At 40.6% G+C, this 26,308-nt stretch overlaps 1 protein-coding gene across 1 annotated transcript; it reads left to right on the top strand.

Annotated features, from left to right (window-relative positions):
• Positions 1-1,576: 1,576 nt before the first annotated feature.
• On the top strand, positions 1,577-4,184 carry NR0B1 (nuclear receptor subfamily 0 group B member 1). The gene is made up of 2 exons (XM_057411824.1): positions 1,577-2,330; positions 3,643-4,184. Exons 1-2 carry the CDS (start codon positions 1,739-1,741, stop codon positions 3,885-3,887), a joined length of 837 nt encoding a protein of 278 aa, XP_057267807.1. The 5' UTR covers positions 1,577-1,738; the 3' UTR covers positions 3,888-4,184.
• Positions 4,185-26,308: the final 22,124 nt, after the last annotated feature.

The raw sequence follows: 26,308 nt of genomic DNA on the forward strand, positions 1-26,308 counted from the left end.
GATGCCGATGGAGCAGGTGCAGAAGGTTGCCTGCGACTGGCTACTTTTTCTAAATCTGGGCCAAGGCTCTTCCAGATCACATGAAACATGTTTCTGTTTTAGCTCATATGCAGCAGCCAGAAGTAACTCTTTACTTTCTGTAGTGATTAAGTACTCCTGTCTGCTACATTCGGTTGTACTACTTAGCTCAACTGAGAAACTAAAGGGGCTTTTTTTTTTTTTTTTTTTTCCATTTAAGGGTAAAATCACATTTGGACAATCACTAGTCCCCTATCCCTCCTGTGTAAACATCAAGGCCTGCCAGGTTATTTCCTTGCTTAAAAGTCCATATGCCACTTGAAGAAAATTTGTCTCAGAAAAGTGGGTATCTATGTCTAGGAGGAAAGATTCACATTAGGCCAAGTGGAGCCTGAGAGGAAAATGGGCATGTTTTAAACTGATGGATGGAACAACATATGACCAGACACATGGGCCTCTCACTGTAAAGCAGAAGAAGGGGATTGTTCATGGTGGATGATTTCACAGGGAATTCACATGGATGCTGTGGGAGTGTCAGCCCAAGGGCGCCCTGATGGAGGGAGATTGCACCCAACCTCACAGAGCCACCCTAAATATTTTTGGAGAAGAGAAGGCTGCATGGAGACCTCATAGCAGCCTTCCAGTATCTGAAGGGGGCCGTATAAGGATGCTGGAGAGGGACTCTTCATTAGGGACTGTAGTGACAGGACAAGGGGTAATGGGTTAAAACTTAAACAGGGGAAGTTTAGGTTGGATATAAGGAATAATCTTATAAAGGGGCTGGTGCCTTTTTACTGTAAGGGTTGTGAGGCACTGGAATGGGCTGCCCAGGGAGGTTGTGAATGCTCCATCCCTGGCAGTGTTCAAGGCCAGGTTGGACAGAGCCTTGGATGACATGGTTTAGTGGGAGATGTCCCTGCCCATGGCAGGGGGGATGGAACTAGATGATCTTAAGGTCCTTTCCAACCCTAACTATTCTATGATTCTATGATTCTAATCTGAGCAAGAACATGTCTGTTCCTACTTCCCCACACAGTAGCACTAAGGTGTTATTTAGGCACATGTGGCATCACTCCTTAGGACAGGTATATCGAAAGCCCTTGGTATCATAAGTGGCATCTCTTTTTTTCCCCTCCTGCTTGGATTTTATTATTCGGACCAATTCCACCCTCACCCCAGTACACCTCTCCTTCCTCCTGCCCCAGGCCGCTCGGCTACACGTGGGGAGTGCAGCTGGGCCAGTCGCGATTTTGCGACGAGAACCCGCGGGGGTCTCGGGGTGAGCGGCAGCTTGTTCAGGCGGCGACCTGAGCTGCCTTCATCGTACTGCCCAGCCCTGCTCCAAGGCGCCCGGCATAATTTAAACCGGGCCGGGGGTACCGGCAGGGGCGGCCGGCTCGCCGGCTCCCTCTAGGTATCGCTGTCTCGGCAAAGGAGGAGGAGGAGGAGGGTTTTATTTCATTCTATTCCCCTCTCTCTTTTCCAGCCAGTAAAGCATCTGCCCCTTTGAACCTCCGGTACACGCCTGCAGCTGCACACACACAGGCACGCACACACACGCACGCACACACACAGTCGGCGGCTATAAATAAGTTACGAGCCGGGCAGAGGACGAGCAGTGCACGCATCCCGGCGGGCCGAGACAGCGGGGACGACCCCGCTGAGCCTCCCGGGCACCTCAGCTCCGCTCAGTCCTGCCGGCGCCGTACCCTCGGGTGCTATGGCGTGCGTGGAGCGCTGCTGCCGCTGCTGCGCGGACAGCCGGAGGCACAGCAGCATCCTCTACAGCATCCTCAGAAGCGAGGAGCGGGCGGCACCGCTGCCGGGGCCGGGGCAGAGGCAGGGGCGAGGGCAGGGGCAGGCGTCCCGCAGCTGCCCATGCGGGTTGAGGCGGCGGGTGGCCCTGAGGAGCCCGCAGGTAGCCTGCAAGGCGGCCTCGGGGGTGCTGGTGAAAACGCTGCGCTTCGTCCAGAACGTGCCCTGCTTCCAGGAGCTGCCTCTGGAGGAGCAGCTCCTGCTGGTCCGCAGCTGCTGGGCTCCCTTGCTGCTCCTGGGACTGGCGCAGGACCGGGTGCACTTGGAGACGGTGGAGAGCGCGGAGCCCAGCATGCTGCAGAGAATCCTCACCACCCGGCGGCAGGGCGAGCAGCCCCCGCCGCGGGGACAGGCGCCGGGCCAGCCGCACCACGGTCCGCACCTGCCCTCGACCGGCGAGATTCAGGCTATCAAGGGCTTCCTGGCCAAGTGCTGGAGCCTGGATATCAGCACCAAAGAGTACGCTTACCTCAAGGGGACGGTGCTTTTCAACCCGGGTGAGTAACCAGCCGGGGTGGTGCGGCGGGGGGGGGGTCTCTCTCCTCTCCCTCAGGGAATCGGTGGGGGTAGCGGGGAGAGGGATGATGGGGAGAACCAGTCTGTGTCCCCATTGTAGCCGGGGGGGGGGGGACGACGGGGACGACGGGGACGGGACCCGGGGCTCTTCCTCAGCGGGATAGACGTGTCGGGGGAGGGGTTCGCGGAGCAAGGTTTCACACACTGTCCTATGCAGGGAGCCGTTCGCGGCCGCGCCGCCTGCCGTTACAGGGTGGAGGGGGTCCAGCTGCTGCTGGATGGGGTGTCCCAGGGGCTGGTGCCTTCCGCAGAGTCTTTTTGCGAGCTAAACAAACCCGCGGCAGTCGCCTAGGGGTTAGGAGCCAGCCGCACTTCCCGGTTTGTTTCGGAGCCGCGCGCCTGGCGGGGTCTCCTTGGGGGGCGGCGGCTGGAGCGGGTCACCGGCCCCCAGGGTCGAGCGGGCTTCCCCGGCAGAAAGCAAGAGAAGTCCCAGGGCCTCCAGGAACAAAGTGCTGCTTCTGCTTTGTGTGTAGTATTTACGATGTGGAGTTCCTCCCCCAACCCCCCATCTCTCTTTGTGGAGACTTCCGTAAAGGGAGTTCTTAACGAGTGATTGATTGCCATGTCGTGCCTTACCTACAAGATAGCTGACGGGCTGCATGTGTCACTCCCCAGGTATGCACTACCTTGTAGGGGTGGGACGGGGCTCTTCCTGCACCCCCACTGTGAAATTGTTAGGCTGAATGGGGAGATTCTGTACTCCCCGTCCTTCAGTATCTTTACTGCGATTCACCAGGAAACTGTCCTACGTTGGAGTTAATGCTTCTTGCCACTTGTAACCTGGAGATATTCAGAAGCAGTTGTCAGAAGATGCTTACATGTGAATAATGCCCTTTGTTGAAGTGAACAAGTTAATGAGTTATTTTTATTGCCTTCCCCACTGTTTACAGATTGCATTTGCCACTATAAAGGTGTTTTGGAGAGCATTCTGCAATTAAAGGTTTTGCTTTATCAGTTAATTTATTCAACACTTAAGAGAATGTATGCAAACATATTTCAAGTTTGTGCAGTGAAGAACAGTACTGAGTGTCTGGAACACCTACATAAGATTCTAAACTGCCCTATGAAATTTGAAATGTTGATTCTTCATACAAGTAGTCCTCTAGCAACCGCATTTGCTTCAGTCCTTGAGTGATAAATTCAATGTGTAAGCTGTTAGCAGTTTTTCAGTAAAAATAATATTGTTTTACAAACAAAACCTATGTAAATGAAATAATTTATTCTTCTTTTCAGATCTACCTGGACTGCAGTGTACACAGTATATTGAAGGACTGCAGAGGGAAGCACAACAAGCTCTAAATGAACATGTCAGACTCATTCACAGAGGTGATGAAGCCAGATTTGCCAAGCTGAATGTTGTTCTATCTTTGCTGAGATCTATTAATGCTAATGTGATTGCTGAATTATTCTTTAGGCCCATCATTGGGGCAGTGAACATGGATGACATGCTTTTGGAAATGCTTTGTGCAAAATTATAAGGACCCGTAAAATAATGAAAATAAGTCCATTGCGAAGGAAGCCCTAGAGCAGAATAGTGTAAAGTACTGTAAATAAACTAACTTATGGTTTTTACATAGACAGTATTTTTGTATTCCATAATAAAATATTCTTCAAGTTCTGAAATTAATTTTTATTGAACACAGTGGTTTTAGAATAAGACTGCAGTCATCAAAACAAGCTTTAAAGTTGTGGACAGTGTTCATATCCAAAGTCGACTGGCTCTTCTTGTACCATGTTTCTGAATAAAGGTCACAGTTACTATATTATACTTTCAAGGTGAGTAATCCCTGCTTTTTAAAAGTAAGTGGCAGTTTAGGTTTACATTTTAAATGTAGTTGACATACAGAAAGGGGCAATGAACAAGCCATTTACTTTGCATATTTCAGTAACATTAGAAGAGCCACTGTTCTACTCCTAGTTCAAGTACTGTCTCTATCAAAGGCTTTTTGCAGTCAGTGAACTGCTTCTATTGACTTCAACAGAGTTGAAGTATTTGAATAATATTAAAGAAACTATTCCCCTAATGTTTTCTTCCATATGGGGAAGATGCGTTAGGAATATTTTGAGTCTAAAAGTAGCTTGGTCAACTCTGATACTTACAGGAAAACATAGCATTCAACATGTGTTGGGCTCAAGGAGAACAAAGTAGCTCTATTCCCCAAAAGAATAAAAAAAAGAAAAGCACCTCTAAAAATATCTGAACAGCAAATGCTGAATAGGGTTAGGAGAACTACTGGTGTCGACTCCACACTTTGCTTTTCACCTTGGTAATTCCTAGCTGGAATTTCCATAACCGGGTTTTTCAGACTACTTTTTCCAAATACAAAATTACTGCTGAGACATGGTATACCACTGGCACATCTGTCAGAATTTGTTCACCTAGCATGAATATGTTTAAGCATCAAGCTTCTACATTTATTTGCTTTTGTCTTGAGCTTGATCCTTTCTCCTAAGCAGTTGTGTTTTTGTTGAAAAAACTCTTCTAAGCATAAAATCAGAAAGGGAAAATCAGTTATTTAAAGGGTACTTTTTTCATGGTTTTCCTTTCTCTGCATGCAATTTTCTCTCCTTTTCCCTGGGGAATATTGTTAAAGAAAGGAGAAAGAAGTGTGAAAGTGTTCCCAAAGAATCAGGTATTGGTAATTCTATGTATCATTTACGTATACATTTACCACTATCAGTAAGAGTGTTTTTTAAAACACTATAAAGTTGAAGCAGTTACTCTCCTTAATAAGAGATGGGGGGGTGGGATTGAGGAACAAGTCTGAAGATCTTTCTTTTGCTGCCATCTTGCACAGAGGATAATCACAGGTCCTACATTCAGCTAGGGGACTGGGGGGATTGTTGCTGTCTTGTGCCTACCCAGATATAAGTTACAGAAAATGGTAGCCAAAAATTTCTAGGGGAACAAGTTGATCCATAAGTACTGTCACTGAAGTTTGTATTGCTGTGTCAATAAGTACCTCATCATGGACTAGGATACTGTCACAGAGCAAACGAAACAAAGCAAGAAATGCACGTCCCATCTTAAAAAGTAATGGTGTAGCCTAAATGCACACTCTTCTGGCGCTCATTTAACTCTGGGTAAGGTTGTGTGCTCTGAGGAGCTCCCCAAAAATTCGAAAGAACACAAAGCATCTAAGTTCTCTTCACTACCAGTCCATGCTTCAGACCCACTCAGCAGTCTTAGTCTTTATGTTATGTTGATGCTTTCATATGTGTGTACAAAACATATAGCAAATATCATAGAATCATAGAATCACAGAATTGTTAGGGTTGGAAAGGACCTTAAGATCATCAACTTCCAGCCTTCGTGCCGTGGGCAGGGACACCTTACGCTAAATCATATCACCCAAGGCTCTGTCCAACCTGGCCTTGAACGCTGCCAGGGATGGAGCATTCACAACCTCCCTGGGGAACCTATTCCAGTGCCTCACCACCCTAACAGGAAAGAATTTCTTCCTTATATCCAATCTGAACTTCCCCTGTTTAACCGTTAACCCATTACCCCTTGTCCTATCACTACAGTCCCTAATGAATAGTCCATCCACAGAATCCCTTTAGCCCCCCTTCAGATACTGGAAGGCTGCTATGAGGTCTCCACAGAGCCTTCTCTTCTCCAGGCTGAACAGCCCCAACTTCCTCAGCCTGTCTTCATACAGGAGGTGCTGAGGAAGTTGGGGCTGTTCAACCTGGAGAAATATAAACATACGCATATATAAACATATATATACAGAGAATTATCTAGTGTGTATGTATAAATGTTCTGTGAGTTTTCAATAGCTTCTGAGCTTATCTAAGATCTCTGTAACATAAATATGGGTATATGTTTCCCTCCTTCACTGTAAACAGCATATGATCTTACAACAGTTATCTTTCAAGGATGCCTGACAAAGAAATCTCCAGCATATCATCAAGCATAAAGCGTGATGATAAAACATTTAAATGGTGGTTAGTGGCATATGATGAATCTTGGTAAGGACTAAAAAAATTCAACAGCCTCAGACTAAAACAACTTCATCACCACTGAGAATTTGTTAATACACACACTACTGTTCAGACTTTTCTGCTGGATGGCAGAGGAGACTTGTTGGCAGCATTCCTAACAATTAGCTGTAATAGCCGAACCATGGTCACAGGCAAGGATTTTCAGCTGAACAGTCACCTTGAGACTGTTTGGATCTATTGTGCCACTAAAATACAAATGCTTTCATCACTCAGGTGGACCTGCTCACATCTACAGGTTTGATATCTGAACAAATTCTGTATTCTGCTCAATTTTCTGAAGTTGTCATGAAAAATATTGCTTCCGTGCACAACAAATCCACCTTGAACTCACTATAACCCATTTCTCTTGGACCAGCAATACTGTTAGTCATGTTGCTGTTGTCTATTCAAATGAAAGCACCTGGAAACAATAAGTAGGAAATCTGAAAGGAAAAACTAATTTATCAAGGCTTTCCGCAGAGAACTGACAAAAAGAATTATCTCTTCATAGGTCAGATGAACAAGAATGACAAAACAAGAAATTAAGAAAGGACTTGTAGGAGGAGCCAAGCTGAGGATGAGACGAACCAAGCAGGAATGGGAGAGAAGAGACCTGTATGGTTTTAGAACAGTGGGGAAAGGTCTGATTTTAGTGTGGGGACAATGTGCCAAGAGCTGACTGGAAGCAGCTGGAAAGAGTATGTAACTCATAAGACAGGTCAGAGCTTGAGCAAAAGGTTCCTTGTGGGAGGACTCTGTGTCAAGTCCAGGAAACATTGCAGAGCAGAGAAGAACCTAGCCCAGAAGCTGACACAGAAGAGGACACAGGCATCCTCACCAACCGGTTAGGACTGGTTCTGTTCTCTCCTCCACTTGTGTCACTGCTGAAGAAGGGGCAACAAGTGGCAGCTATGCAAGCAAGAAAAGCAAGCTGCTCAGTCTTTGTGAGAACATGTTGATCACAGAATTTAGCAGATATGAATGTTGCCCTAGACTTTGGACCCTTGGTGCTCTATAGCACAGTTTTTCTACTGGATAGGAGAAGTACTGGGCTAGATTCTTTAATGTTCCAACTCTGTCCTGTGCAGGGTGGGTGCACTCTGAGCTGGAGAGCCTACATGTCTATGGCCACCGAGTAACACAAGAGGTGATCTCTCTGGCTGTTCCTGGCACCGTGGTTCATGCTGAAAGCCTCAGACAGGCAGGGGAGAAGGCTAGGCACACAGGAGTAGGCTGTAACCATGGTAACATAACCTTTAATAGGAGGAGTGGGGGAGCTTCAGGTGCCCGAAGGGATAGTGGACAAGACCTCTGTCAGCTATCTGGGACTCCTGCAAAGGTAAAAACCTGACTCCTCTGTCTTCTGGTGAGCAGTGCTTCACTGTGCTATGAGCTCTGTGCATAATTTCTTGTCATGCTCTTAAAGGTACCACTTATTAACATGACTTCTGAGGATTTTTAAGCATTATTCCATTTGCTTTCTGTCCCTGGCATTCTGGGAATGAATTAGCTCATCAGCACAGGGCTTTTTTCAGCCCCTGGGATGTTAGAGGCGTTTTAACTCAAAGCAGCCTCCCAAGCAATTTAATTCTGCAATCCCCACAGTGTCTGCCTCAGATAGAAACAGTGCTGTGGAAAAAGCTGTTCCCACCCACCTCAGCATAGATGCCCATTGCTTGTGGTCAGTACTGTGGCACAATCAGTCAGGTCACTGGCTTCTCATCACAAGGCACTGTTTGACAGAGGTTACCACTGCATGATATTCTTTTCTCCGAGGAGATCTGAGAAAGGATAATTTAGAAACCAACCTGCATTTTTACTTAATATTGTTATGAGTATTTCTTTTAGATAAGGAAAAGCATGACATTTATTCATAATCTTACTTTTCCAAGTTTTATACATAAGCTTTGCTTTGGTAGTCTTTCAAACTATAGTTTGGAGCATTTTGCTGTTGTGGGTAGGCTACAAATACTGCCTAATAAGCAGTAACGTTGCTCTCAAAGGTTTGGTTCTGCAACTGAAATTTTCTTGTTTTGAATTGGCCTCATATGCTGGCTTGAATCTATTATATTGTCAGTCATTTTCATCTCTTTTCAATGGCAGAACTTATTTCTCTAGTGGACCTTCACATTGCAATATATGGCAAAAAATAAAATAAAATTTCAAAAAGCCAGTTGGTGATCTGTTTTTCTTTCATTGAAAGAAAGTCCATAATAGTGTAAGCAAATATTGTATCAATTCATTTTGAAATTTTGAGGTGCAGCTTGAGATCTGCACCCCCATATTGCATTAACAGACAATATTTATTTTAAATTAGGGTAGTCTACTATTTTAAATCTGAAATGTACACAAGTAAGTTTCAATAGAGACTGGCAGAGGAACTTTAACAAAAATGTCAAATCAACAAGTACTGTGAGGGCACAGGGCTATAACTTGTTAGCTGGCACTGTATGCAAATTACAAATCCTTCACATCATTGATATAAATCAGTAGTCATTTCACTGCTTATGTCAGTGATGAAATTGGCTCAGTTTCTTTTAGATATTCACACTGTGCCTAGGCAAATAACCACACAATTGTTTATACAAGCACACATGATCTACAGACACCTTTTCTTCTGTGTGTACTTATGCTATTTACTTTTAGAAGGAAAATTACACTAGTTTCAGGTTCAAAAAAATAACTTGTTCTTTCATTTTATATAACCACTCACTGTTTAAAATTTCACCTTACTTAAACTGAGCTGTCTGGAAAATTGACATCTGGTCTAGTCAGGGCATCTAGGCTTTGCCTGGAGTGGATGGAGAGGCACAGAGACCTCCAGGTGGCACTTGATCCCTACATACTGATTTTAGGGTGGAGTCATTGATTTATACTTTGCAGAATAAGGCTAGATTCAGGTTATACACTGAGCTGTCACTATAGTTCAGCACAGGGAAACTTGGAGGCTTTGGAGTCACCCTTACTTCTGGCAAAGGACTAGCCATCTTCTCTCAGCGGAGACTGTAGATTCTCACATGTACAAAGTGTCCATACACGCATACACATACATAGTGAAATACAGCAGGATGATTCATATCTTTTTTTTTTCTAGTGGGGCTGAGTTAAGAGAAATAATAAAAAAGTTAGTAAAGCCTGCAAGAGTAAAAGAGAGATATTTAGAAAGTAAACTTTTATACATGTAACTATGCTCATGCTAGGAGCTAGCAGGCCTGCAGCTCCTAGATTTAAGTACGCAACCAATATCTGCCATCTTTAAGAATTAGCTGAAGAAAGTTAATACATTTCTCAAAGTAGGAGAGAATAAAGTTTTTTTTTGTCTCAGTTGATGAATCGGGGGGCTGATTTGGTTGATTTCAGGGGTCTGGAGCACCTCTGATATGAAAATAGGCTGAGAAAGTTGGGGCTGTTTAACCTGCAGAAGAGAAGGCTGCATGGAGACTTCATAGCAGGCTTTCAGTATCTGAAGGGGGCCTACAAAGACACTGGAGAGGGACTTTCCATCAGGGACAAGGAGTAATGGGTGTAAACTTAAACAGGGGAAGTTCAGGTTAGATATAAGGAGGAAGATCTTTACTGTGACGATGGTGAAGCACTGGAATGGGTTGCCCAAACAAGTGGTAAATGCTCCATCCCTGGCAGTGTTCAAGACTGAGTTGGACAGAGCCTTGAGCGACATGGTCTAGTGTGAGGAGTCCCTGCCTGTGGCAGGGGGGGTTGGAACTAGATGACCTTAAGGTCCTTTCCAACCCTAACTATTCTATAAGTCTGTGATTCTATGAATCTTTTTCTTATTTTTGAAACTGAAATGAGCAGATGGTACTGAGTGACCAAATGACCAAAATGATTAGTACTGGAATGTGGATTCTGCTTTTTTTCTTTTTTTACTTTTCCTATTCCCATCATATTTTTACCAGGTCTTGAAGGCATAGGAACAGATACAACTCTGTGTCTAAAGGCTGCAATTTAGCAGGCAGCACTCATCAAATGTAAGGCAAGAGAACTTCCTTACAAGTACTCTGGTGTCCTGATGAACTAGAGCTGGAGGTGATCTTTAGGGAAGAGTTCTATGAAGCTGAGAAGCAGTGTTGCGTTTCTAATGTCTGGAAAGATTATGTAGAAACCCTGCTTCTCAATCAATTGGCTCAAGTAAAATAAACAGAGCAAAATCCTGCTGCATGAGGGATCTGAGCTGGGAACATCAGGTGTTCTCAAACAAGGTCAAATGACTAGGAAGCATTTATGATCTGTAATGTTGAAGTTATTCCAGACAAGCTAGACTGAGCAGAAATCATGTGATATAAAGCATGATGGCTGAGTGGACTCTGATAAAGAATCCCAAAGCTCAAGAAGTTATCACTTTTGAATATAATTGCAACAGTTTATTTCTATCACTTCTGCGATACTGGGGTTGCAAACAGAAACCTCTCACTGACATTTGCTATGAACAAATTATCACAGCCCAGTTAACATGCACTAACTCTTTATATTAAGGCAAGTGGATCATCCAGCTGACCTTTAAGACACTTAATGGGAATCAGTTGAAACTAGTTATTCTATCTAGGAATTCTGCTCAGAAACAGTTCAGATGTTAAGAGTCCAGCTCAATTAGAACTTTGTCCTCCTGCACTGAAATGCACACCCCAGTTGCAGCCCAGCTCTGTTCTAGGGTGAATCCACAGTGTGTGTGCCAGCAGTTGCCTCTCCTAGTTCTCTTCCTGCCTCACAGTACATTGGATTTTTTAGAAAGACATCAGAAATGTGGGCTGAAAGTAAGTTGTGACTCCTTCCAGTTAGGCTATTTGAGCTGGACGACTGGGAAACTAGATCTTTGAGACACTCTGCAACCTGCATTACGAAAAGGACAGATGACTGCTTTCCTCAATATTGAGTGATACCTGTTTCTGTTATCTGTATCTTTCACTTTTTGTCACTTCCTTACATGTTGGGACAAGCATATTAAAGTATATTCTACCTTATTTATGGGACTATAAGTGTGAAGCAGTTACTGATAACACAAAGCAGGCACTGCTTACTTAGATTTGTTTGGCTCACAAAGAATCCAGCAGGCTTGGACTTGCTATGGTCTCAATATTTCCTTAATATAAACTATAGAATGATAATTTAACAAATAAATCCTTTTTGCATCAATTTTATTACAGAACAGTAGAGGTGACAAGAAAAATAATGAGCAGAAGGAGTAAAACTGTAACAGGTTATAAATTATAGAAGATGCATGTTCTGCTCTTCTAAATAATCATATGGCTGGAAGGGATTTCAGGTGATCATCTAATCCATTCTCCCATGCTGACAAGACAAATGATATACTATGTCATACCTGACAAGAGGTTGTCTGACCTGTCTTTAAAAATTTCAGTGATGGGGTCTCTAAGACATCCCTATTCAGTCTATTTCTGTGTCAATACCCTTAAAATTCAAAAGTTGTCCAGGCATCTAAACTTACCTTTCTGTACTGTAACATAATCCACCATTTTCTTAGTTTATTAACCAACTACACAGATTAAATCTGTGGCAGAAGACCATTGCATTTTTAAAGGCTATTAACCTTAAATTTCGTGGAAACCTAATTACCAGGATTCTTTCAACCACTCGTATTTCCTAGACCTCTTACCTCCTCTGGACACCCAATTGACCAACATCTTTCCTGAACCGGAACTCCCAGATTTTCTATTGGAACAGGTGAAAAGAAAAAGATCCAAACCAAAACAAAACTTGTGAATTATAGCCCTCTACAATCCGTTTACACTATTTTGTTGCATTTTTTTTAAACAACACAGTGAATCCTTTCTAGAAATACTGTATACATATTTCTTTTGTACCAATCTGGGACTTTCTGATAGTGAAAAACCACAGTTAAAACCTTTTTTCCAGCTGCAGTTCTAAACATTCTGCATAAATTGCATTTTGCTAAATCAGAAAACTTTCAACCTCATGGTTGTATTTTTTTGACGTTAAATGCAGATATGTTTAAAATATCTCTTTTTTTTTTTTTTTTTCTTTTTTCAAGGTGGTCTTGACACTTGTGAAATTAAAAACTAGGCTGGTCAAAACATTTAGAAATACCCTCGAAGAACTGTTCTGAAACTGTCAGTGTGGGTGGGTAAACTCAGTGGATGGGTAATTTTCTGTTCCTAATTGTCTAGAGACTGTGAAATGCAGCGCATTGCATCAGTTCATTACAACATCATTGTGTGCCATTGTCTCAATGACCATTATTATGTTTTCCTGAGAGAAACAGGTTCCACTTAACAGTGGATTTTAATTTATTTCTTTACATTGTCTTAAACAATAGAAGGGAAAGAAAAGAGGAAAAGGAATCAAGTGCTTATGTAACACAGCAGTTCTCCTGAAATTAGTACGCAGAGAATATGAAAAGCAAACAGCTAATTTTGTTTGCAACATGCCAAAGGCAGAATGGTTTACATCAAAAGTTAAACACTGTCATTACTGCAGACCTTTTACTTCACAAATAACACAGGATTTTATAAATCAGAAATTTTGCTAGAGAAGATGAAAAAGGGAATAAAAAGAAAGCAGAAAGATTAAAGGAGCATATGATGGCTGCTATAGAACCTGGCAAAATCTGCAACACAGCAGATCTCCGTTTCTGCTGTGCCATACTCTGTCAAATGCAGCTCCCAAATGTGGTAAAGAAAACGTTAACATTTCTAATCTTGGAAACAGTTAATGGTGCCATCTCAGTTTCATCAAAAGACTGTAATAAAAAGCATCCAGAACGCTTTCTCTCGTGAGAGCTCAGTGAAACACAGCTGTTACTGCTTCGTATTTTCCCAGAGACCCTCACAAGCTCCTTTCACAGAGTCTTGTCTTCTCATAACCCCATCACTGCTTCTAACAGCAGCCTGACATTTCCATCAACATTTTGCTCTGCCAAATTGCTGACATCGTGCAACACTACTTTTTTGCACATTAAATTAGTTAAAACTAAGGCAGCACTAGCATTGCATTGCTATTGCTGGGGAAGAAAGCAGACGCTTTTCATATGTATCCTAAGAAATGAGAACAAAAAACCCAACTGAAATCTGTTTCAGAACTTCTTTACAGAAATGTAAAAGAAAGCACAGCCTGAAAATATCACACTAATCAATATTCAATAGTCTGTGAAAGAGCAATTGGGATCCATGCTGACATTATCAAAAGCTTTCTTTCTTGCTTATGTTCTTTTCAATAACAGGATTATTTTCTCTCTCTCTTGAGACTGGAATAGCCAATTAATGTTTTTAAGCATCTATGGATTTTTCCAGTGATCTGAACAGTGAATTTTAATCACCTATATCTTACAATGCTGCTTCATGAAAGTCAGCATTTTAGCTATTGTATTCATTGATATTCGTCAGTTTTCCTTGAAATCTGATTTTCAATCTCTATTTATGTATTTTTTTCTTAAAGTTTTCTTAGTTTAAATGATTTTTCTTACTCAAAATATTTTGCATATGAATGATTTCTGTTGAACAACACTTTCCAATTCTATCATATGCACATGCAATCGCACAAATTTTGTATATTTAAGGAAATCCTCATTAATGTGCCTAGCTATTCATTTAGAAGAGCAATCTCTGCTTACACATGGGGTTTTGAAAGTTAGGCATACAAGGCAGTCTTTAAACCTTGAAGAACCTTCTTCCATTACTAACTCAGCTCTGTCTGACCTTTCATCATCTAACACTGAAATGGCAGGATGTATTAAGATATATTGTATTTGAGGAGAGAGTGAAGAATTTAAAATCTGCACATTCTGGCTGCCAGCACTGATTGAAGATCCCACGGTTATCATGGTGACCAGAGGATTCTTGGGCAGACATTACTTCTGACAAGTGAAATAAATCTGCCTTGTCAAAGGAAAGAACTTCATTCAGGAAGCTAAGCAGCAGACCTGCTCAGAGTTGTTAAAAAATGATGTTTGCTCTGTTAGAGGAATTGGGAATTGGAAATACCAATATATAATGATAAAGCATTCATTCTGGATCTGAGAGCTCAAGGGAAACAAGGCTGCTGATACTCTGTGTCCCCATACCCATACCTACAGATGGCTGGCCACTCAGGTCACAGATGGACATGCAGGGCATTCACAAAACACAAGCAGCACCAAGAGCCTCATCCTGCTCCCCTCTCTGGCTGGGCAGGCAGAGGACCATTACTGAGAGTATGTGTACATATGCAGAAGGTAATCCATCCAGCAGCCAGACTCTCTGTATTCCCGGCTGATGGCACATGGACATATGAGCTCCTGAGGCTGAGGCCCCACTCCAGTTGCTGGCATCCTAGATCCCCAGACAAACACAGACATCTACTGGAAAGCAGTTGAAGGAGGACTTTAATAAGTAGACAAGCAGACTGTTATGATCAATTGCAAGTCAGGGCCAGAGAACTGCACTGACCACCCTTTGCTTACGCGTACATGGACCTTTTTATTCCCTTATCCCTTCATTTCTTCCTGGCCAAATTGCCTAAATCCCTCCCCTTTTCTCACCTTTAATTCCTCCATTAAAGATTCCATGGTAAATCCTGTGCAATCTTAAATGTTCTTCCCCTGCACCCACGTGGCCCACTCCTAGACAGCAACCACCCTGAGTCCAAAAGGTCATCCACAGAGCTTCTCCCAGTGACCTATTGTGACTGGGGCTGAGGCTATGCTGGGGCAGCCCTGTGGGGAGCCCAGACAGGGTGCCCTTCTCTTTGAGTCTTCAGTTTTGGTGTGTCCCCCACAACCTGCTGTTAGGCCTCTTTGCTCCTCTGGGCTTTGATGAGCTGATGGACCCTGGGATGAATGAGGTTTTATTTGGGCTCCCTGTTCTGTTTTTCTGAGCCTTTTTGTGGATATGCAGATGAGCTTTTATGAAATAACCTAATAGATTCAGTTTGTCTTGTAATTAGTGACCAAACATTCAGCAAGACTAAAAAAATAGCTCACTGCAGGAGAATAAAAGAGACCATCTTAACAGCCTGCCTTATGAGACAAAGTTGGTATCCCCTGTGCCTTTGTTTCAGTGATATGCAATAGCTATGGCCATTCCATTACAGATGTAATTTGCATGTTAGGCTGCTTTATGTCCTGTCTTTCAAAATGCACTACAGATAATTTTTTTTAATTTCTTTGAAAGAGTGCAGCATGACATCTCTTGAATAAATTTTGGTTGATCATAGATAATTTCATCACCCAAATTACATCAGTCATCATCCTGTCTACATTTGTTAGTTTTGGGGGTGAGTCACTGAGGAGATGTGATGATGGTGTGTCAACGCATGCAAAGGCAACTTTTGATTCCTAAGCACTTCATAAAAGTAATGCTTCTCCATGTAACAGTCATTTTCACCTCCTCCATTATATTTTGTCTAATTTATTTTACCTGCAAACAATGTGAAGCAGAAAAATTCAATGATCCACTGCGTTATTTCAAAGCAATGCCAGTAGGTTAACAAATTCAGGCTATGATGAGACAGTTAGTATATATTCATGCAATTCCACTGTTTTTTCTACAGGCAGGAGAAGTAACTTGAGCAGAAGTTGGCCCACAGCATGACCGACATTTTACAAAACCATGGTGTCATATCACCCAGCCTCTATCTCCAGCTATATTTCAACACAGATTCTGAGCACCAAACTCTCTTTCTAGCTTCCATGCACAGTTGTGGTGTGAGAGTACTCTGTAAAAACCTCCTTCACGTTTGAAGAGCTTAACTGCAAATGTATTAGAAGTGGATCTGACGAGACACAAATCCCAGATTGCAAAGTACTGTTAAAACCAATGTTTAAGACATGCTGTGAAGCACCTGGAAAATGGCCTTTTCTACTTTGCCCCGGAGCAGTCCATATTAATTTTTCTTCAATGTTGTGTCTAGTTGCTGAAATGTTTCATAGAGCAGTAAGCTGTAAATAGTGTTATATTTACCTATATAACATGCTGAAAGTATTCCCAGCTTCAGAGTAGCTTGAACTTGCAGTTGGGGTTCTCTAGCACAACTGAAGTCATAGTTCAAAGAATAAAGCTTAACTTGAACTCCAAGATTTAGGATAATTTGGAGAGATTATAGAGATTATACTGACAAAGTAGCCACCCTAAAGTTAAGAGTTTCTCAGCAGATATATATAAAAGTGATCTTTTGCATTTGGTCATGTCGTGGTTTAAACCCAGTCAGGTAATTCGTTCACTCACTTCCCCCCCTTTCTTTCCCTCCCCCTGCTCTCGGAGGGACGGAGAGGAGAATCGAAAAAAAAATGCAACTCCCACGGGTTGAGATAAGAACAGTTTAGTAACTAAGCTATAACACAAATCACTACTGCTACCACCAATGATAATAATGATAAAGGAAATAACAAGGGAACAGAATACAACACCTCAGCACCAGCCGACCGATAATTCGCCCCCCTCAGCCCGACCAAGCACCGACCGATACCTCCTCCAACCCTGCAGTCTCCCAGCCCTTCCAGCTAACTCCCAGTTACATCCAGGGCATGACGTGCTGTGGTATGGAATATCTCTTTGGTCAGTTTGGGTCAGGTGTCCTGTCTCTGCTTCCTCCTGGCTTCCCCTCCTCCCTGGCAGAGCATGAGCCTCACAAAGTCCTTGGCCAAACCAAAACATTACTATCAGCTCTGTTCCCAGGCCGAAAGTCAAAACACTGCACTGCACCAGCTACCAAGAAGGAGAAAAATGACTGCTACTGCTGAACCCAGGACAAGTCATGACTAGTACCCAGAACAAAAACCTCCTTTCTTCTAATGTAGATAGCCTCAACTAATTTTCTGCAAAATGAAGTTACAGCAGTTTTATATTGACAGCAGTTCTAATTTCCTTCTTTTTGAAAATGAAATGGGAAAAAGCAGACAGAATATAATGGAATTGCTTGAGCTAGAAGTTAGACATGATATCAAGGCTAGCACTGGAAGACATATACTAGGATTTTCAATTGATAAGGAACTTGGTCTTCTCTCTTATCTTCAAAGGAAATACCTCTAGCAAGCTAGTGCTTGCTGCCATGGTAAAAGGCACTGATATAAGGAGCAGACCTGAGGTAAGCATACAGCCTAGTGAGTTACCAACACCTACACATTGCAGCATTTAGATTTTTTTGGAAGCTTCTTACCCTGATACTATCTAGCCCCATCTGTGCTCAGCTTGAGAGCTCTGTTGTAGCCAGAGCTCAAAGCTGCAGGCCAAATTGGAGATGCATGAACTGATCAAAATTTTCTCTAATCCTACCTCAAGAATAAGTGACTGAAATGAATTCCATCAACTCTATACATTTGTAGCAGTGCCCTTGGCACATTCAAGCTGATTTTGGCCCATTGCCATAATGGTTTCAGAAATATACTGCACTATAAATGTATGAGTTCTTCACAGTAGTGCATTACAATCAAAATTCCTACACATCTATACCTGCTATTATTTAAATTGCTCACTGCAACTCTATTGAACATGGCACTTTATTACAATGGATGCTTAGCAAGAAAATCAAATAGAAGAGGACAAAGGGATAAAATCAGAAAAAAAAATGAGAGCATATAATAAAAAAAATATATAACACTTTAGGATCTCTACTTTTATTCGTACAATATTAAATCATTCTCTTCTAGTCTAGTAACTAAGAAGGCTTAGTGCAATTTTGCAATGCTGACCCTAATGGGTGAAGTAAATGTCACTACTTAAAAATCATGATCAAGCTTCTCAGCAAATTCAGCATATCTAGGATTTCATCCCTAGTGACTGAAAAGAATTCAAAATAAGTTTTAATGTATTTTCTTACTCATAACTTAGAGCACTATGTAAATCATACCCTGCCTCTAGACAGGGAGAATAAATTCAAAAATATGATGTGTTTTTCAGGGCTACACAGAGTAAAACGTCTCTAGAGAGCCCATTCAGCAATGAGCTTCATGAAGCCTTCTATATCTACAGGTAGCAGAGGTCTGTGGATCAGCTGATACTTTTGTTTTTTCCTAACATATGGGCCTTCGTGGCTACTTTTCTTAAGATGGAGCTTCTCAGTCAGAACAGCTAAATCCTCTGAGAAATGGGCAGCTCTAACAATATTAAAGTTTCAAGAATTGTGTGCATTTGACAGTAATTTTATTTGAAAAGGAATCTGTGATTTTGTTTGATAGTTGAACATCCTTCTTAATATTACTGAAAAAAGAGATCAAATTTTGTTTTCCAATTGCTTGTCTAGTTTTGTCTTTATATTTTAACACTGTTGAGCACCAATATGAAGTAGCAAGAAGTTGGTTTGATTGACAGACGGCCTTCTTCCCCTCACCCCTCAGTGAGTTTTTTGCATATTGTGTAAAAAAAGAAAATAAAAGCTGTTTCATTCCATTCAAAACAAAGACAATTTTAAAATTCTCTGTGAAACTGAATTTCCATATTTTGTATAGCTTTATCATTAGACTTTCACTAATGGTAGGTGAAATATTTGGACACATTTGGAAAGCATTTCCCATTGGATATACTTTTCTGGCTAATGATTCTCCAGTTAGTTAATACATTACCTTATCTTGGCCTCTCTCAGGCATTCCAGTCTTGGAAGAGACCCCTCAAAGTCCCAAAGCAAGAGAAATTATTTAGTTTAAAACCTGTGATGATAAGGTTTCCAAAAGCATATTAATAAATAATAAAAACCATCTTTATACAGTCTATTCATAGTCTGTCTGACTGTACTGTTTTCCACTGAATTACCAGTAGATTTATAAAAAAAAAGAATTGTTAGTGAAATGTAAATTCACTAAATATCTAATTTCAGTGCTGTCTTTACACTGACTCACAGAGAACTGCATGGCTGTGTAATAACATCCTGTATGCATCTCCCTTCTCTACATGCATTTTCCTCTTTTAGGAATCCATCCATGCTCTTATATACATAAAATAGGAACATATAATTCCCTTGATATCTTTGTCACTATTACATTTCCATGTCATTTCATTGCTGACTATTATTGAAGACTCAAGGGCCAGAATCATCATAGAATCATAGAATGGTTAGGTTTGGAAAGGACCTTAAGATCATCTAATTCCAACCCTACTGCCGTGGGTAGGGACATCTCATACAAGACCATGTCACCCAAGACCATGTCCAACCTGGCCTTGAACACTGCCAGGGATGGAACATTTACCACTTCCTTGGGCAACCTGTTCCAGTACCTCACCACCCTAACAGGAAAGAACTTCTTTCTTATATCTAACCTGAACTTCCCTTCTTTAAGTTTAAACCCTCTTCCCCTTGTCCCTGATGGAAAGACCCTAATGAAGAGTCCCTCTACAGCAACCTTGCAGGCCCCCTTCAGATATTGGAAGGCTGTTATGAGGTCTCCATGCAGCCTTCCCTTTTCTAGGCTTAGCCTGTCTTCATCACTTTGTGCTTGTATTATAATTCTTAGGATGAAAGGACTAAAGCTCAAGATCTTGTATAATTAGAAAAACCTTTTCTTCGTATGTGGATATACAAACAGCAGAATATATCAGACTCTTTTTTGCTTACTAAATATAAACTCTTTCTATGTGATATACAAACTGCTTTTCCTTAGCACTTTCCAACTCTTTCTTCTCTAGGCAATCTGTATGGTTTTGTTTTTTGCCGCTTAAATTGCAGGCACTTATGTCTCAATAATATTCAAGTAACCCACTTAAGAGTTGGAATACTTCTCAGGTTTAGTATAAGTCTTTATCCAGAATCTGAAGTTGTGCTGAAGTTATACTGGGGGAAACAAACAAACAAAAAAAGTTGGTTTTTTGTTTTCATTCAGTAAAATCTTCACTATATTCATTTCTCCCTAGTCCCAATCCTGCCTCCGGTTTGTAATGAACTAGTGGGTGGATCAAATACTTGACATCTAAACTGTTTAAACTCTGCCATGAAAAAAGTGATATTATTGCTTGAACAAATATACTTTGTAACCTGGCCATGTAAAAGAGCTATAACTGAGATCCATGAATTGCTAAACATAATTTGAATTATGCATGTAAACTTTATGGAACAGCTTATCAACTGATCATCTCCTTTTTGTTATTTGATGCATATTAATTTTATGCTCTACTGCTTCAGCTGCTATTTCATTAGAATGTTTACTACTGTTTAAGGTATATTATTTCAGAACAGAAATACAATAGTTGTTATATGCACATATTATTTTCTCCTTCAGCATTGTAACCTGTGTAAAATTTATTTCCTTCAAAATTAAGTACAAGAAGATAATGACTACAGTGTTGTAACTTTTGTGGTTATGCAGTTATGTTTCTTTCTCTTCTTCCAAGTTTTTTTAAGTTTAGTTTAACAATAGAAAAAATGCAGGACCTCCTTCTTAGGTTACACTCTGGATATGTTTTTTAAAGACTGAAGGTAATGGAAAAGTTGGGAACCAACAGAATTGATTTGATCCAGACAGCACATAGATGACAAGTTTCACTCAGAGCTCGTGGATATTTTAGGCCTAAAGGAGAATTAAATAAGTTGACACATATATAGACATACACTACTCAACTAAAGTCTGCCCAAATCCTTCCTCAGACTAGTTTAAAATATCTTCAGTTTTCAAAGTGATATTGCAAGAAACAAGTAATTTTGCTTTGCACCTAAAAATCTCTTATTTCTGTTATTACAGTGCAGTACTATTTTCAAATGAAGACTTTATCTAAGTGTCATTGTGCCTTCAGAGAGCATAACAGTGGTCAACATTAGCAGCATCATTTGAATTGGGACTGTACTTTTGATGTGAGTTTTCCAGTCACTCCCACTTACTCTGTCTTGTCTATGACTGTGAAAGGGTTTTCAAGAGCAGGAGCTGGGTTAATCTTCCATTAAGATGAAACTAAGTCGGCAGGTGAGCTCCAGCTGCTTTCAGGCATCTGGTTCATGGGACTAGGCTAGAGTTAGTTCAAATAAAAATATCTGTAAGGCCTATAGTGTGAATAATAGGTCTTCAGCTCAGTGTTCCACTCTGTTTCACAGGTCTGCCTGTGCTGCTCTACTTCTAGTGTAGGCTTGGTCTTTGAGCCTGCTGTGTCTTAGTTTTTACCACAAGCAGGTTTTGCTGCAGTCCTGGAGACTTTGTTCTCTCCTGACACACTCTTGTCAGCCATTCCTAACAATAAGCCTAGAGAGCTGGTGGAGAAAACCAAACAAAACCAAACGTGGTGATAATTGGGTAGGTTAATCTTTTACTAAATCTGTTTTGGAAAACCAATATTTTACATACTTGTTGATCATAGGGACTATTTATCGCTCTCGGTTTTGATTTTGCTGCTACACCAAAGAAAAGGAGAATGAAAGATGCTTTGATCTTTGTGGTGCTCAGTTTGTGAGAAAGAGAAGATACACTTTGCCCCTCTCTTTTACTATTGCCTTCTCATACTGCATGCACTGAACAGTCCTTGCAATTGCTGCCTTGAGTAATCATCATGACATTATGATCCATCTGGCTTTATAAACAGGCTGGGTCAAAGCACTTGAAAATTTGCTCCTTTAGTGTGCTTATGATCTCCTCTGTTTTGTGATCTCAGCCTGATGGATGGAAGCTGACACTTCCAACTAACAAACTTACACGTCCACAGGGAAATGCAGCTACAAAGTCTGCATAATTAGATGACAACTACATTTACATGAGTGCCATAAGAAATTAAAAAAGGTAAGCATCCACCACAGAAAGAATAAACAAACAAGGCACGTAAACTGGAAAGCTAAGATGCCTTGGGGAAAGGAAGGAAAGGAACGCAGCTTATGGTAATTGAGCACCTCTAGTTCTGGAGGTTACAGGGCAGGTGTGGATGTGGATCAGGTCAGTGGTCACCTGCAGGTCACCCCACATTGGCCAGAGTTGTTGGGTCACAGTGGTTCATTCCCCAGGAGGTCCACTGAAGGTCACACAGGCTCCCAGACCAGCAGAAAGTGACTCTCATGTGGCACACTGAGGATGAAGTTCTTACGAGAAGTAAAAAAAAAAAAAAAAATCCTTTTGAAAATTATTGTTTGGATTCTGATGCACAGAACTAACAGTTCCTTATATTGTATATTCTTCTTTTAGAATATTAGTCATATTCCTGAAAGTGAAAGAAGATGTGCTGCTGCCATCAAAAGATACAGAAGAAATTATGAGGATCTTGTAAAACACAATCACTACCCTTGGGAAATCTGTAGTATTTTACTGTCAGGGTTTAAACCAGTAAGGACATGGCTTCTCCTTAAGCAGTGCAATTTGTCACAAAGGAGGTTAACTTTTTATTTTGCTTTTTCATGCACTATTTCATGACTGCTGTTTCACTTCTCAGTAGAGCACTATATTTCATGGCCATGCGCCTTTTCCTTTCCAGTTGACATGTTAGGAAATATGCATTGTAGTCTGTTTCAGAAAAATTCACAGAAAACTCAGAATATTTTTGTAAATATACTACTTTTTATTTTTGAAATAAAAGTTTTATTTCTAATTTGTAATGGAACAAGGTGCCTGACTTTTCTGTTGTGAGAAAAACCTTCTTGAAATCTTCCTTTTTATTCCAGTAAAGTAAATGCAAATGGAATCCACAAAAGGCATGAAAAAAGTTTTCAGCTACATACCTGAATTAAGAATACTTCCATTTTAATTCTGTATCCTGTGGTAAATTGCCCAAATGGTCAAACCTGATATGGAATAGTTCTATTGTTGCTGCTTCTAATACAGGGTAATACTTCAAATACAGTTAATTAGATGAGTGTCTTATGGAGTATTATTTTTTTAAGTACATGTAAAACATAGGTCTGAAATTTTAATCTGTTATCTCAAGATAAGCATTTATACTTGAACACATATATTTACTTTTCATAAATACAAATATGTAATCACAGTATGCTAGAGACTGGAAGGGACCTCAAAAGATCATCTAGTCCAATCCCCCTGCCGAAGCAGGAACACCTAGATAATGTTACACACGAATGTGTCCAGGCGGGTTTTGAATGTCCCCAGGGAAGGAGACTCCACAACCTCCCTGGGCAGCCTGTTCCAGTGTTCTGTCACCCTCACTGAGAAGAAGTTTCTTCTCAAGTAATGCATTTATATAAATACAGCTGTATTAAAATAAATTGATATAAAGTTATGTGCTTGCATATATTTATATTTCTATAATACAATTGTAGTTACACTTTATTCCAGACTCAGTTTGGACTACAATAGTGTATAAATAGTAACTGGCAGGAACAGTAAAACAGCTGAGCTTCTCATTTTGGTCCTTGCATCCCTGACCACATGCTGCTGCACTGTGCTGAGAAGGTCTGGCTCCTCACAGGAGTATAGCTGCAGCATATCTCATTTGCCTCTTTCCATCGCTGAGGGTATGCCAGGTCCTGTCTGCTCACTCTCTTTAAGGTCTGAAACCTCTGTTTTAGTTGCAATGTAAATTTGGCTTTGCTTTCTTACTGAAGCATCATATGTATTTTAGTCCTGTGAAACAGTGAGGCAGGATCATGTCACTAAATACCTACTCCGCAAACAAAACTAGAGGAAAACTTATTTCCTGCTTTGGGAAATTGAAGCCATGGTTTTTATACACCCACCTCTGAAATCCTGATTAATTTCTTGCTCTGAGTAAAAGAGCTACCTTACACAGCCAGCTGAGTCCCACAAAAATGTAGAAATGAGCTGACTGTATACAGATTTGTTTAGTTTTACCTGCAGGGTAGAATAACATGGCTTTATAACACATACATATAACACATAGTTCTGATAAAGATCTGTCAAATAGCACCTCCCTGAAGACCAGCCACTGAGGAGCACTGGGGCTGAGGAGCAAGTACCCTGAAGAGGGTACTTCAGTGTGGAGGTATGGGAAGGGATTAGAGGAGGTGGTTAGAGGATGGCTTTGGAGTGTCTGTCTAAATTGTCTGAGGACTTATTCTTGTTTGACATCCGTTTATTATCCTTACCAAAGCCTTCCTGCTTCTGAGACACCATGCTCTCAAGTCCCAGATCTAAATGTCATTGTCTTGACCTCTTGCCAAACTTCAGACACTAATATATCGCTAAGCCACATTTAAGACAGTAATTTTCTTGTAAGCTCTCTGTAGCCTACTGAGAAAGTACAATAGTCTTTGCTGTGCTTGTAGTAAAGAAAATAAAAATGTATTAAGAAGGTGGCAAGGGAGAGAACAGATCACTGCTTTTGGGAAGCACAATTAAACAGATTTTCTACTCTCCTGCTTCAGTGTGGCAGATGTGAAATATAAAACTGGTAAAAAGCAGGTTTTATACCTTAGGCAGTGCTTTGAAACCTGAGCAGGTGAAAGAGTCAATAGGATGCAGCTAAAATAATGGAACAAGGTGCAAGAAGTGGAAGGATTGCAGTATCAACCTTTGGCTGTACTTAAGAACCCTGTAAGTACAATTTTGAGATAAACAAAAAAATATATCCTGAAATGTGAAATTTGCAGGGCACTGACAAGGAACGCTCATTAGCATATGAAAACGAGAATTTTTCAGACACATGGGAACAACAGTGGCGGTAAATAGGTTTATTAAATGGATTGTTTATCCATCACCTCATCTCCTGTTGACCTTTCTCTACATTTTTAGATGGCTTGCTGCAGCAATAAATTAGAGTTCTGTATGCTCAGAATGATAGAAAATATCTCTTTGACTTCCCAGTCTTAAGACTTAAGGATAATATTCAGTATATGCAGTAGCATTCAGATGCTATTTTTTGTCAAGCATAAGTAAAATACTTGCCTCCTCACAGGTAAGTCTCCAGATTTTATGCTTATTATAGACTTTAATCTGTTTTGCAGTGTAGGCAGGACAATTTTTGCTTTGTATTAGCTTTCAAATCCTCAATTTATTTTTTTTCCATTTGATTAATTTTTCTCATAAACTTTTTCAGATTTTTCTAAGAAACATTTACTGCAAGTTATTACAAGCTATTTTATTGTCTTCCTTTTCATCCTGTTAGATGAATACTTTTATTACTTTACCTTCTGTTTACATTAGTAAGCCCTCCTTCCCCTGAGATAATATTGCTTCCATGCTTACTTTCTAAGTCTATATTTTTCATTTTTAAAAATCCCAGAATTTGCACACACCAGGAATATTTTCAGAATGCATAAGCAAGCAGTCTAGAGCAGTGAGCGAAAATGTCAAAATGTGACAGAAACTTAAAAATAGTTCATGATTTAGAAAGAAAGAGAAGCAACCTAACCTATAGCAACTGCAACAAGGCAATCACCTTGCTGTGTGTTATATCTAAGAAACACCAATGAGAAAAGCACAGTGGAAAAATCCCTGTCAGAATACAAAGCTATGCCAAAACATTCAGTGATACCTTCAGGGAAAGCTAATAAAAGAGACATTACTGGGGCAGAGAGAGTCTAAGTTTGATAAACCGAAATATATGAGATGATTATGTCACTTTGTTTCTAGGTGTTAGTATGACTGCATGGTAATAAAATCTAGATTATTTAAAACAACTTTTTGGTACTTAAAATTTAGTAGCATTGTAAGTCTTTTGCTTTTATTAAAATTTCATTCTAATACAGAACATATCAAAGTCCTTACCTACCTCCCAATATGCTTAAATATAGCATAAAAATGCCAACTTAAATACTGTATCTGCTCAAATACATGATGCAATTGGGTTTGTTTTCCTGTTTCTGCAAGAATCTTGAAAAACTATTTAAAAGAAGTAGCAAGACAATTTACTTCATTTTAATTAATTAAAATTTTGTGATTTTAAAGGTTATACCTATGTATATATGCACACATAAAATTTACTATGATTAAGTAACTTGAAAACCTGATTTCATCAATTGTACCCATGATCCTTGGGATCTACACAGATGAGTCCAGAAATTTGGTACCATATTTGAAGAGATATTATGGTAAACAAGGAAATTAAATAAAACTGAATCCTGTAGTAGCAAG

The sequence above is a fragment of the Pezoporus wallicus genome, unplaced genomic scaffold, assembly GCF_028554395.1.
Source record: "Pezoporus wallicus isolate ANWC-B61680 ecotype Strahan unplaced genomic scaffold, APGP_CSIRO_Pwel_v1 contig_1438, whole genome shotgun sequence".
In the NCBI taxonomy this organism is placed as follows: domain Eukaryota; kingdom Metazoa; phylum Chordata; class Aves; order Psittaciformes; family Psittacidae; genus Pezoporus; species Pezoporus wallicus.